Raw genomic sequence first — 15,197 nt, 5'->3', positions numbered from 1 at the left:
TTGTAAGGACTTATGTACTGCAGTTCAATCAGAACATTATTTAAAATCACCTTTGCTTGACCATGTTAGTAAGCATTCTGTAACTGATATTTTTACTTATGTTCCATGTTAATAGTCTGGTTTCTAACCCAAATACCTGTAGGTTTAGCTCCGGGATGGGCAACGCCGGAGTGGTGTCACTTTCCCCCCCCCCCCCATCCCATCCCTAGAAAACACAGCTGACTGAACTTTATTTGCGTTTTAAACTGAAGATGATCATTTAGTTGATTATTGGAGTCAGGTGTTTTAGCTGGGGGGGGGGGGGGGGGGGGGTGACACTAATCTGGCCTCGAGGACTGGAGTTGCCCACCCCTGGTCTAGCTATTAACCCATTAGTAATGTATGAAGGTGTTCATTCACGTGGCATCAATGTCGTGGCTCTGGTGTTTGGGGTTCAGGAACGTCGTGAAAAACTGCATTTTCATTGGCCACAGTATTCGGATACAAGCTTTTCATTGGTCCTTGTTTTAGAATGGCATTTCTATATATCGTTTTGATAAAATTAATCTAATATAGTGTTTTTGTGTGAACTAATTACTAAAATACCTGCCCAATATTCAATACAATGTGTTGCATGTCATTTTAATGTAAATAAACTCCCAAAGGGACATTAGTTGCGCTAATTTCACCGGTCTCCGCGATTGTGTCCATACTTGGACAAGCCCATCGCACGATTTTCCTGTCGCCAACATCCTACAAGCCAAACAGTAAGGAAATGCATTTATTAGCTCAATTAAATTGTCCAATACCTTGCTGGGTGCCAATAATCATAACTGTCGTAGTAAAAGAGAAGTTACAAGCGTAGCCCAATAGCACTACGAGTGGTTCGATCTTTGTAGGCCTATTATTGGGTAGGCTATCTACATTGTCATAGCATATTCTGAATGTATTGGAAAACGAATATAAACAGTAGCCAGTTGATCTGGTCATTTTGTTTAGTAATGTTGCAATGTTATTTTTTCAATCATGTATAATTCGTGTTTGATGTGTTGGCTAAGCTATACAGTGGAACAAAATGTAACAACCTGTCCCCATCATTTCCGCATCCACCGTTCTGCATTCGGGAATGTAACTAACAAGTCGATTCGATATACCATTAGGCTACATTTATTTTAAGGCTAGGCCTATAGATCGGTTATTCGTGTGGGCCTGGTCTATGCTGGCTTTAATATGTTACTGATTTACTGTATCTATCTGATTGTCTACGCTAGGCTAACTTAATATATATATAAGATATCATGGGGGCGAGGCTAAAGCTAGAGAGGGAGTATATTAGTAGAAGCAAATGCCGCGTTCAAACCCACTGGGAACTTGTGAAATCTCCGCCTTCAGTGCGTTCAGGAAAACTAGCTCCTACTGGGGAAAAAATCGTTTTGACCAGTCATCCAACTTGGAATTCCAAGTCGGAAACTAAGGCATCTTTGTAGAGGTGCGACTTGCCGATTTGAAGATCACTGACGTCATGATTTTGCCTTTTTTTTTTAAATTATTTTTTAGCTCCAAGTTGTCTTGAAAGCACCAAAAGGTCCAGAGCCAGTCCGGGAGGAAATGTGACGTGGTTTATTTGCCTGGGAAAGGGGCAGACCCGAAACCCGTACAAGGCATAGGCTAATTGTATTTGTGAAATATAGCCTACATAAATACCAATAGTTGGGCTACAGTCGGCCAGGGGGGTGCGTTTCATTAGGCTGAAGTCAAGTGAGATAAACGATTGATGGAATAAAGGTCGGGTTGTCACGCTTTGGAAAGTGCGGGCGGTGGAGGAATTGCGAAAAGGATTTCATTTGTGAGAGAGGAGTGCTCTAGCAAGTTATGTCTTCAGCAGTCCATTCTGCACGGGGGTGGCCATATAGATGAATGACTGAATGACCGTTTGGAGGTTTTACAACAACAACAAAAAACCGTTTTTTTCCCGGAATATGTCTGAGATTTTATTGGACTATTTGACCGATTTCGTTTCAATATAGTTATAGTTGTATATCCTTGATGACTTGATAGGCTACCTAGTGGAAATACCGATATTGGATTTGTACAGAACATTTGACCTCCATAGGTGATTTGTGATTATTGAGCCTTTATAACATTTTGTAATATGGCACGTTATTTTGAAGGTAAGTGATTGTGTGGATGCAGCCTACTACAATGATGAAGTATGAATACCACAATGAATGTATCGAAAATAAGTTTAACAGCTTCTACTTGTACATTGTCTGGAGACGCTGTCTAAAGTACCAACTAGTGTTATACATTGAAGTACTCTCCTCTGGGAATACAATGTACACATTGTTGTATATGTTTTTACCCACATTAATTCAATAACAATGAATTGTCTTAGGCTACTTGGTTGAATATTGCTATTCATCACTTGAAAGGTACCTTAGTACCATTGGACCTCAGGCTGTGCCTAACAAATTAGCTCCCACTTCTTACTGTAATGTCCAATTCCAAACTTGCACGCTGACAGGTCAAGAATGGGTACCCCACTAAATCCTCCATACCAGAGGTAGCTGTTCTTTCTCCTCTGACATAATTAAAGTAAAATAACAATAGTAGCCTATGTTATTTGAGAATACAGTAGTTGGGCTACTCATTGCCGTTGTTCAATCACGGCAGCAGTTTGGTAGCCTCAGCCTCTAGTTGGGCTACTCATTGCCGTTGTTGTCCAATCAGAGCAGCAGTTTGGTAGCCTCAGCCTCTAGTTGGGCTACTCATTGCCGTTGTTCAATCACGGCAGCAGTTTGGTAGCCTCAGCCTCTAGTTGGGCTACTCATTGCCGTTGTTGTCCAATCAGAGCAGCAGTTTGGTAGCCTCAGCCTCTAGTTGGGCTACTCATTGCCGTTGTTCAATCAGGGCAGCAGTTTGGTAGCCCCAGCCTCTAGTTGGGCTACTCATTGCCGTTGTTCAATCACGGCAGCAGTTTGGTAGCCCCAGCCTCTAGTTGGGCTACTCATTGCCATTGTTCAATCAGGGCAGCAGTTTGGTAGCCCCAGCCTCTAGTTGGGCTACTCATTGCCGTTGTTCAATCACGGCAGCAGTTTGGTAGCCCCAGTCTCTAGTTGGGCTACTCATTGCCGTTGTTGTCCAATCAGAGCAGCAGTTTGGTAGCCTCAGCCTCTAGTTGGGCTACTCATTGCTGTTGTTGTCCAATCAGAGCAGCAGTTTGGTAGCCCCAGCCTGCCATATACTCACTCATTTTGGTTCTTGGTCGTCCGGGTTTGGCCGGTGTAGGCCGTCATTGTAAATAAGAATTTGTTCTTAACTGACTTGCCTATTTAAATAAAGGTTCAATTTAAAACATTTCCCTGTCAGTCACTCACACCATATAGGAACCACTGCCTCGTGATAGCTTATTAGAAATGACAGTGTCAGATGTCCCAAAACCACAGCTTTGACATGTAGCCTATTCAAAATGGAACTCACCGGTCAAAGTCTATTTCCTGGTAGTGGAATAGAGCTGTTGTATGATTGTTGCACTAGACTAGGCTGTTACTAATCTCATAGATATGTTATAGGGAGGTGGGAAGCTACTAGACATGTGTACCAGTGGCTGGAGCTATGTACCAGAAAACACACAGGGAGCTAGATACTTAATATAGAGGTATTAACTTGTAGGTTAGGCCTTAATACCTAAGCTTGGACGCCAACTTAAAGTGATTGACTGAAACAAGTGAAAGTGAACGGGTGTCACGTCCTGACCATAGTTCTTGTGTGTTTTGCTTGTTTTAGTGTTGGTCAGCACGTGAGCTGGGTGGGCATTCTATGTTGTGTGTCTAGTTTGTCTGTTTCTATGTTCAGCCTAATATGGTTCTCAATCAGAGGCAGCTGTCAATCGTTGTCCCTGATTGAGAATCATATATAGGTGGCTTGTTTTGTGTTGGGGTTTTGTGGGTGGTTGTTTCCTGTGTCAGTGTTTGTGCCACACGGGACTGTGACGGTTAGTTGGTTTGTTATTTTGTATAGTGTCTTGTTTTCGTGTATATTAAATCATGGAAACTTACCACTCTGCACATTGGTCCTCCGATCCTTCTCACCTCTCCTCGTCTGAGGAGGAGGAAGAGCTAAACTGTCAGTCCAGAACCATCCACCAAACTCGGACCAAGCAGCGTGGGTACGGGCAGCAGCAGCAGCAGCGGCCCAGTACACAGGACTCCTGGACATGGGAGGAAATTATGAACGGTAAAGGACCCTGGGCTAAGGTTGGAGAATATCGCCGCTCTCGTGAAGAGCTGGAGGCAGCTAAAGCCGAGGAGCGGTGGTATGAGGAGGCAGCACGGAAGCGTGGCTGGAAGGCCGAGAAGAAACCCCAAAAATTTCTTGGGGGGGGGGGGGAGGGGCTAAAGGGGGGTGTGGCGAAGTCAGGTAGGAGACCTGCGCCAACTTCCCGGGCTTACTGTGGAGAGCGAGAGTACGGGCAGACACCGTGTTATGCGGAAGAGCGCACGGTGTCTCCTGTACGTGTGCATAGCCCGGTGCGGTACATCCCAGCTCCACGTATCGGCCGGGCTAGATTGAGGATTGAGCCAGGTGCCATGAAGCCGGCTCAACGCGTCTGGTCTCCAGTGCGTCTCCTCGGGCCGGCTTACATGGCACCATGTAAGTGCACCCGGTTCGCCAACACAGCCCAGTGCGGGTTATTCCACCTCCCCGCATTGGTCGGGCTACGGGGAGCATTCAACCAGGTAAGGTTGGGCAGGCTCGGTGCTCAAGGGAGCCAGTACGCCTGCACGGTCCGGTATATCCGGCGCCACCTTCCCGCCCCAGCCCAGTACCATCAGTGCCGACACCACGCACCAGGCTTCCAGTGCGTCTCCAGAGCCCTGTTCCTCCTCCACGCACTTTCCCTGTGGTGCGTGTCTCCAGCCCAGTACCTCCAGTTCCGGCACCACGCACCAAGCCTCCTGTGCGTCTCCAGAGCCCTGTACGCACTGTTCCTTCTCCCCGCACTCGCCCTGAGGTGCGTGACCTCAGCCCGGTACCACCAGTGCCGGTACCACGCACCAGGCCTATAACCCCATGTTATAGGGAGACCCATCATCACCTACAACCCCATGTTATAGGGAGACCATCATCTACAACCCCATGTTATAGGGAGACCATCATCTACAACCCCATGTTATAGGGAGACCCATCATCATCACAACCCCATGTTATAGGGAGACCATCATCACAACATCATGTTATAGGGAGACCATCATCACCTATAACCCCATGTTATAGGGAGACCATCATCATCACAACCCCATGTTATAGGGAGACCATCATCATCTACAACCCCATGTTATAGGGAGACCATCATCACAACATCATCTACAACCCCATGTTATAGGGAGACCATCATCATCACAACCCCATGTTATAGGGAGACCATCATCATCTACAACCCCATGTTATAGGGAGACCATCATCATCCACAACCCCATGTTATAGGGAGACCATCATCATCTACAACCCCATGTTATAGGGAGACCATCATCATCACATCATCATCACAACCCCATGTTATAGGGAGACCATCATCATCTACAACCCCATGTTATAGGGAGACCATCATCACAACCCCATGTTATAGGGAGACCATCATCACAACCCCATGTTATAGGGAGACCATCATCATCACAACCCCATGTTATAGGGAGACCATCATCATCACATCATCATCACAACCCCATGTTATAGGGAGACCATCATCACCTACAACCCCATGTTATAGAGAGACCCATCATCACAACCCCATGTTATAGGGAGACCATCATCATCACAACCCCATGTTATAGGGAGACCATCATCACAACATCATTATAGGGAGACCATCATCATCACAACCCCATGTTATAGGGAGACCATCATCACAACATCATCTACAACACCATGTTATAGGGAGACCATCATCATCACAACACCATGTTATAGGGAGACCATCATCATCACAACCCCATGTTATAGGGAGACCATCATCATCACAACCCCATGTTATAGGGAGACCATCATCACAACATCATCTACAACCCCATGTTATAGGGAGACCATCATCATCTACAACCCCATGTTATAGGGAGACCATCATCACCTACAACCCCATGTTATAGGGAGACCATCATCATCTACAACCCCATGTTATAGGGAGACCATCATCATCTACAACCCCATGTTATAGGGAGACCATCATCACAACATCATCTACAACCCCATGTTATAGGGAGACCATCATCACAACATCATCACAACCCCATGTTATAGGGAGACCATCATCATCATCTACAACCCCATGTTATAGGGAGACCATCATCATCACCTACAACCCCATGTTATAGGGAGACCATCATCATCTACAACCCCATGTTATAGGGAGACCATCATCATCACAATCCCATGTTATAGGGAGACCATCATCATCTACAACCCCATGTTATAGGGAGACCATCATCATCTACAACCCCATGTTATAGGGAGACCATCATCATCACAACCCCATGTTATAGGGAGACCATCATCATCTACAACCCCATGTTATAGGGAGACCATCATCACATCATCATCTACAACCCCATGTTATAGGGAGACCATCATCACATCATCATCTACAACCCCATGTTATAGGGAGACCATCATCATCTACAACCCCATGTTATAGGGAGACCATCATCATCTACAACCCCATGTTATAGGGAAACCATCATCACAACATCATCTACAACCCCATGTTATAGGGAGACCATCATCACCTACAACCCCATGTTATAGGGAGACCATCATCATCTACAACCCCATGTTATAGGGAGACCATCATCACCTACAACCCCATGTTATAGGGAGACCATCATCATCACCTACAACCCCATGTTATAGAGAGACCATCATCACAACATCATCACAACACCATGTTATAGGGAGACCATCATCATCACCTACAACCCCATGTTATAGGGAGACCCATCATCACAACATCAGCACAACCCCATGTTATAGGGAGACCATCATCATCTACAACTCCATGTTATAGAGAGACCATCATCATCACCTACAACCCCATGTTATAGGGAGACCCATCATCACAACATCAGCACAATCCCATGTTATAGGGAGACCATCATCATCTACAACCCCATGTTATAGGGAGACCATCATCATCTACAACCCCATGTTATAGGGAGACCATCATCATCATCATCTACAACCACATGTTATAGGGAGACCATCATCATCTACAACCCCATGTTATAGGGAGACCATCATCATCTACAACCCCATGTTATAGGGAGACCATCATCATCATCATCTACAACCCCATGTTATAGGGAGACCATCATCATCTACAACCCCATGTTATAGGGAGACCATCATCATCATCATCTACAACCCCATGTTATAGGGAGACCATCATCATCTACAACCCCATGTTATAGGGAGACCATCATCACAACATCATCACAACCCCATGTTATAGAGAGACCATCATCATCTACAACCCCATGTTATAGAGAGACCATCATCATCACAACCCCATGTTATAGAGAGACCATCATCATCTACAACCCCATGTTATAGAGAGACCATCATCATCACAACCCCATGTTATAGGGAGACCATCATCACAACATCATCACAACCCCATGTTATAGGGAGACCATCATCATCACAACCCCATGTTATAGGGAGACCATCATCATCATCACAACCCCATGTTATAGGGAGACCATCATCATCATCACAACCCCATGTTATAGGGAGACCATCATCACATCATCATCACAACACCATGTTATAGGGAGACCATCATCATCACCTACAACCCCATGTTATAGGGAGACCATCATCACAACATCAGCACAACCCCATGTTATAGGGAGACCATCATCATCACCTACAACCCCATGTTATAGGGAGACCATCATCACAACATCATCACAACCCCATGTTATAGGGAGACCATCATCATCTACAACCCCATGTTATAGGGAGACCATCATCATCTACAACCCCATGTTATAGGGAGACCATCATCACAACATCATCTACAACCCCATGTTATAGGGAGACCATCATCATCTACAACCCCATGTTATAGGGAGACCATCATCATCACAACCCCATGTTATAGGGAGACCATCATCACCTACAACCCCATGTTATAGGGAGACCATCATCATCATCTACAACCCCATGTTATAGGGAGACCATCATCACAACATCATCTACAACCCCATGTTATAGGGAGACCATCATCATCTACAACCCCATGTTATAGGGAGACCATCATCATCTACAACCCCATGTTATAGGGAGACCATCATCATCTACAACCCCATGTTATAGGGAGACCATCATCATCACAACCCCATGTTATAGGGAGACCATCATCATCATCACAACCCCATGTTATAGGGAGACCATCATCATCACAACCCCATGTTATAGGGAGACCATCATCATCTACAACCCCATGTTATAGGGAGACCATCATCATCTACAACCCCATGTTATAGGGAGACCATCATCACCTACAACCCCATGTTATAGGGAGACCATCATCATCATCACAACCTCATGTTATAGGGAGACCATCATCACAACCTCATGTTATAGGGAGACCATCATCACAACCCCATGTTATAGGGAGACCATCATCACCTACAACCCCATGTTATAGGGAGACCATCATCACAACATCATCTACAACCCCATGTTATAGGGAGACCCATCATCATCACAACCTCATGTTATAGGGAGACCATCATCACAACATCATGTTATAGGGAGACCATCATCACCTATAACCCCATGTTATAGGGAGACCATCATCACAACCCCATGTTATAGGGAGACCATCATCACAACATCATCACAACCCCATGTTATAGGGAGACCATCATCATCTACAACCCCATGTTATAGGGAGACCATCATCACAACATCATCACAACCCCATGTTATAGGGAGACCATCATCATCTACAACCCCATGTTATAGGGAGACCATCATCATCACATCATCATCACAACCCCATGTTATAGGGAGACCATCATCATCTACAACCCCATGTTATAGGGAGACCATCATCATCTACAACCCCATGTTATAGGGAGACCATCATCATCTACAACCCCATGTTATAGGGAGACCATCATCATCACAACCCCATGTTATAGGGAGACCATCATCATCTACAACCCCATGTTATAGGGAGACCATCATCATCTACAACCCCATGTTATAGGGAGACCATCATCATCACAACCCCATGTTATAGGGAGACCATCATCACAACATCATTATAGGGAGACCATCATCACCTATAACCCCATGTTATAGGGAGACCATCATCATCACAACACCATGTTATAGGGAGACCATCATCATCACAACACCATGTTATAGGGAGACCATCATCATCTACAACCCCATGTTATAGGGAGACCATCATCATCTACAACCCCATGTTATAGGGAGACCATCATCATCACAACACCATGTTATAGGGAGACCATCATCATCACAACCCCATGTTATAGGGAGACCATCATCATCACAACACCATGTTATAGGGAGACCATCATCATCTACAACCCCATGTTATAGGGAGACCATCATCATCACAACACCATGTTATAGGGAGACCATCATCATCACAACCCCATGTTATAGGGAGACCATCATCATCTACAACCCCATGTTATAGGGAGACCATCATCATCTACAACCCCATGTTATAGGGAGACCATCATCATCATCTACAACCCCATGTTATAGGGAGACCATCATCATCACAACCCCATGTTATAGGGAGACCATCATCATCACAACCCCATGTTATAGGGAGACCATCATCACAACATCATCTACAACCCCATGTTATAGGGAGACCATCATCATCTACAACCCCATGTTATAGGGAGACCATCATCACCTACAACCCCATGTTATAGGGAGACCATCATCATCTACAACCCCATGTTATAGGGAGACCATCATCATCTACAACCCCATGTTATAGGGAGACCATCATCACAACATCATCTACAACCCCATGTTATAGGGAGACCATCATCATCTACAACCCCATGTTATAGGGAGACCATCATCATCTACAACCCCATGTTATAGGGAGACCATCATCATCACAACCCCATGTTATAGGGAGACCATCATCATCATCACAACATCATCACAACACCATGTTATAGGGAGACCATCATCATCACCTACAACCCCATGTTATAGGGAGACCATCATCATCACCTACAACCCCATGTTATAGGGAGACCATCATCATCTACAACCCCATGTTATAGGGAGACCATCATCATCACAATCCCATGTTATAGGGAGACCATCATCATCTACAACCCCATGTTATAGGGAGACCATCATCATCTACAACCCCATGTTATAGGGAGACCATCATCATCACAACCCCATGTTATAGGGAGACCATCATCTACAACCCCATGTTATAGGGAGACCATCATCACATCATCATCTACAACCCCATGTTATAGGGAGACCATCATCATCCACAACCCCATGTTATAGGGAGACCATCATCATCTACAACCCCATGTTATAGGGAGACCATCATCACCTACAACCCCATGTTATAGGGAGACCATCATCATCATCTACAACCCCATGTTATAGGGAGACCATCATCATCATCACAACCCCATGTTATAGGGAGACCATCATCATCATCTACAACCCCATGTTATAGGGAGACCATCATCACAACATCATCACAACCCCATGTTATAGGGAGACCATCATCATCTACAACCCCATGTTATAGGGATACCATCATCATCTACAACCCCATGTTATAGGGAGACCATCATCATCTACAACCCCATGTTATAGAGAGACCATCATCATCACCTACAACCCCATGTTATAGGGAGACCCATCATCACAACATCAGCACAATCCCATGTTATAGGGAGACCATCATCATCTACAACCCCATGTTATAGGGAGACCATCATCATCATCTACAACCCCATGTTATAGGGAGACCATCATCATCTACAACCCCATGTTATAGGGAGACCATCATCATCTACAACCCCATGTTATAGAGAGACCATCATCATCTACAACCCCATGTTATAGGGAGACCCATCATCACAACATCAGCACAATCCCATGTTATAGGGAGACCATCATCATCATCATCTACAACCCCATGTTATAGGGAGACCATCATCATCATCTACAACCCCATGTTATAGGGAGACCATCATCATCTACAACCCCATGTTATAGAGAGACCATCATCATCTACAACCCCATGTTATAGGGAGACCATCATCATCTACAACCCCATGTTATAGGGAGACCATCATCATCACAACCCCATGTTATAGGGAGACCATCATCATCTACAACCCCATGTTATAGGGAGACCATCATCATCTACAACCCCATGTTATAGGGAGACCATCATCATCACAACCCCATGTTATAGGGAGACCATCATCATCACAACCCCATGTTATAGGGAGACCATCATCATCATCACAACCCCATGTTATAGGGAGACCATCATCACATCATCATCACAACACCATGTTATAGGGAGACCATCATCACCTACAACCCCATGTTATAGGGAGACCATCATCATCACCTACAACCCCATGTTATAGGGAGACCATCATCATCTACAACCCCATGTTATAGGGAGACCATCATCATCTACAACCCCATGTTATAGGGAGACCATCATCATCACCTACAACCCCATGTTATAGGGAGACCCATCATCACAACATCAGCACAACCCCATGTTATAGGGAGACCATCATCATCTACAACCCCATGTTATAGGGAGACCATCATCATCTACAACCCCATGTTATAGGGAGACCATCATCATCTACAACCCCATGTTATAGGGAGACCATCATCATCTACAACCCCATGTTATAGGGAGACCATCATCATCACAACCCCATGTTATAGGGAGACCATCATCATCATCTACAACCCCATGTTATAGGGAGACCATCATCACAACATAATCTACAACCCCATGTTATAGGGAGACCATCATCACCTACAACCCCATGTTATAGGGAGACCATCATCATCACAACCCCATGTTATAGGGAGACCATCATCATCTACAACCCCATGTTATAGGGAGACCATCATCATCACAACCCCATGTTATAGGGAGACCATCATCATCACAACCCCATGTTATAGGGAGACCATCATCATCACAACCCCATGTTATAGGGAGACCATCATCATCACAACCCCATGTTATAGAGAGACCATCATCATCATCACAACCCCATGTTATAGGGAGACCATCACCTACAACCCCATGTTATAGAGAGACCATCATCATCTACAACCCCATGTTATAGGGAGACCCATCATCATCATCTACAACCCCATGTTATAGGGAGACCATCATCATCTACAACCCCATGTTATAGGGTGACCCATCATCATCATCTACAACCCCATGTTATAGGGAGACCATCATCATCTACAACCCCATGTTATAGGGAGACCATCATCATCTACAACCCCATGTTATAGGGAGACCATCATCATCACAACCCCATGTTATAGGGAGACCATCATCACCTACAACCCCATGTTATAGGGAGACCATCATCATCACAACCCCATGTTATAGGGAGACCATCATCACAACCCCATGTTATAGGGAGACCATCATCACCTACAACCCCATGTTATAGGGAGACCATCATCACAACATCATCTACAACCCCATGTTATAGGGAGACCATCATCATCACAACCTCATGTTATAGGGAGACCATCATCATCACAACCCCATGTTATAGGGAGACCATCATCATCTACAACCCCATGTTATAGGGAGACCATCATCATCTACAACCCCATGTTATAGGGAGACCATCATCACCTACAACCCCATGTTATAGGGAGACCATCATCATCATCACAACCCCATGTTATAGGGAGACCATCATCATCACAACCCCATGTTATAGGGAGACCATCATCATCACAACCCCATGTTATAGGGAGACCATCATCATCATCATCTACAACCCCATGTTATAGGGAGACCATCATCATCTACAACCCCATGTTATAGGGAGACCATCATCATCTACAACCCCATGTTATAGGGAGACCATCATCATCTACAACCCCATGTTATAGGGAGACCATCATCATCTACAACCCCATGTTATAGGGAGACCATCATCATCACAACCCCATGTTATAGGGAGACCATCATCATCACAACCCCATGTTATAGGGAGACCATCATCATCACAACCCCATGTTATAGGGAGACCATCATCATCATCATCTACAACCCCATGTTATAGGGAGACCATCATCATCACAACCCCATGTTATAGGGAGACCATCATCATCATCATCTACAACCCCATGTTATAGGGAGACCATCATCATCACAACCCCATGTTATAGGGAGACCATCATCACAACATCATCTACAACCCCATGTTATAGGGAGACCATCATCATCTACAACCCCATGTTATAGGGAGACCATCATCATCTACAACCCCATGTTATAGGGAGACCATCATCATCACAACCCCATGTTATAGGGAGACCATCATCATCACAACCCCATGTTATAGGGAGACCATCATCACAACATCATCTACAACCCCATGTTATAGGGAGACCATCATCATCTACAACCCCATGTTATAGGGAGACCATCATCATCACAACCCCATGTTATAGGGAGACCATCATCACAACATCATCTACAACCCCATGTTATAGGGAGACCATCATCATCTACAACCCCATGTTATAGGGAGACCATCATCATCACAACCCCATGTTATAGGGAGACCATCATCATCATCACAACCCCATGTTATAGGGAGACCATCATCATCTACAACCCCATGTTATAGGGAGACCATCATCATCTACAACCCCATGTTATAGGGAGACCATCATCATCTACAACCCCATGTTATAGGAAGACCATCATCATCTACAACCCCATGTTATAGGGAGACCATCATCATCTACAACCCCATGTTATAGGGAGACCATCATCATCTACAACCCCATGTTATAGGAAGACCATCATCATCTACAACCCCATGTTATAGGGAGACCATCATCATCTACAACCCCATGTTATAGGGAGACCATCATCATCTACAACCCCATGTTATAGGGAGACCATCATCACCTACAACCCCATGTTATAGGGAGACCATCATCACAACATCATCTACAACCCCATGTTATAGGGAGACCATCATCTACAACCCCATGTTATAGGGAGACCATCATCACCTACAACCCCATGTTATAGGGAGACCATCATCATCTACAACCCCATGTTATAGGGAGACCATCATCACAACATCATCTACAACCCCATGTTATAGGGAGACCATCATCGCCTACAACCCCATGTTATAGGGAGACCATCATCATCTACAACCCCATGTTATAGGGAGACCATCATCACCTACAACCCCATGTTATAGGGAGACCATCATCACAACATCATCTACAACCCCATGTTATAGGGAGACCATCATCGCCTACAACCCCATGTTATAGGGAGACCATCATAATCTACAACCCCATGTTATAGGGAGACCATCATCATCTACAACCCCATGTTATAGAGAGACCATCATCATCTACAACCCCATGTTATAGGGAGACCATCATCATCTACAACCCCATGTTATAGGGAGACCATCATCACCTACAACCCCATGTTATAGGGAGACCATCATCATCTACAACCCCATGTTATAGGGAGACCATCATCATCACAACCCCATGTTATAGGGAGACCATCATCATCTACAACCCCATGTTATAGGGAGACCATCATCATCTACAACCCCATGTTATAGGGAGACCATCATCATCTACAACCCCATGTTATAGGGAGACCATCATCATCATCACAACCCCATGCTTTAGCCACAACCCATCAGAATGAATAGAAATTGGTGGGGTAAATTATTTATTCCAAATTCCACTCCAGGGCTAGAGGCACAGCTACAATAGCCTACATACGGATATCACTAGCCTTGGTCCAAGACGTTTTACAATAGCTAGGATATCACCTACAAGGCTGGAGGACTGGACAAAAGCAACCCAGGATTGTGTCTCTAGTCTCTCTACACCTG

At 44.9% G+C, this 15,197-nt stretch overlaps 1 protein-coding gene across 2 annotated transcripts in view; it reads left to right on the top strand.

Moving 5' to 3' along the window:
- Nucleotides 1-624: 624 nt before the first annotated feature.
- LOC120041727 (UTP--glucose-1-phosphate uridylyltransferase-like) overlaps nt 625-15,197 on the top strand; it is a 75,029-nt gene continuing 60,456 nt past the window's right edge. Inside the window, exon 1 of one of the 2 annotated variants that reach the window (XM_038986590.1) lies at nt 625-746. Coding sequence is in view for 1 of the 2 variants with exons in the window: in XM_038986589.1 (XP_038842517.1) it covers nt 2,132-2,150 (19 nt within the window). In the remaining variant the exon portion in view is untranslated. Of the gene's footprint in view, nt 747-1,559; nt 2,151-15,197 lie in introns of those variants that run through there. The other variant, XM_038986589.1, reaches the window with a different exon arrangement.

Source organism: Salvelinus namaycush, unplaced genomic scaffold (assembly GCF_016432855.1).
Source record: "Salvelinus namaycush isolate Seneca unplaced genomic scaffold, SaNama_1.0 Scaffold518, whole genome shotgun sequence".
Lineage (NCBI taxonomy): Eukaryota > Metazoa > Chordata > Actinopteri > Salmoniformes > Salmonidae > Salvelinus > Salvelinus namaycush.
Note: the sequence above shows the minus strand (reverse complement) of the source record. Positions and strands in the feature narration are given on the sequence as shown.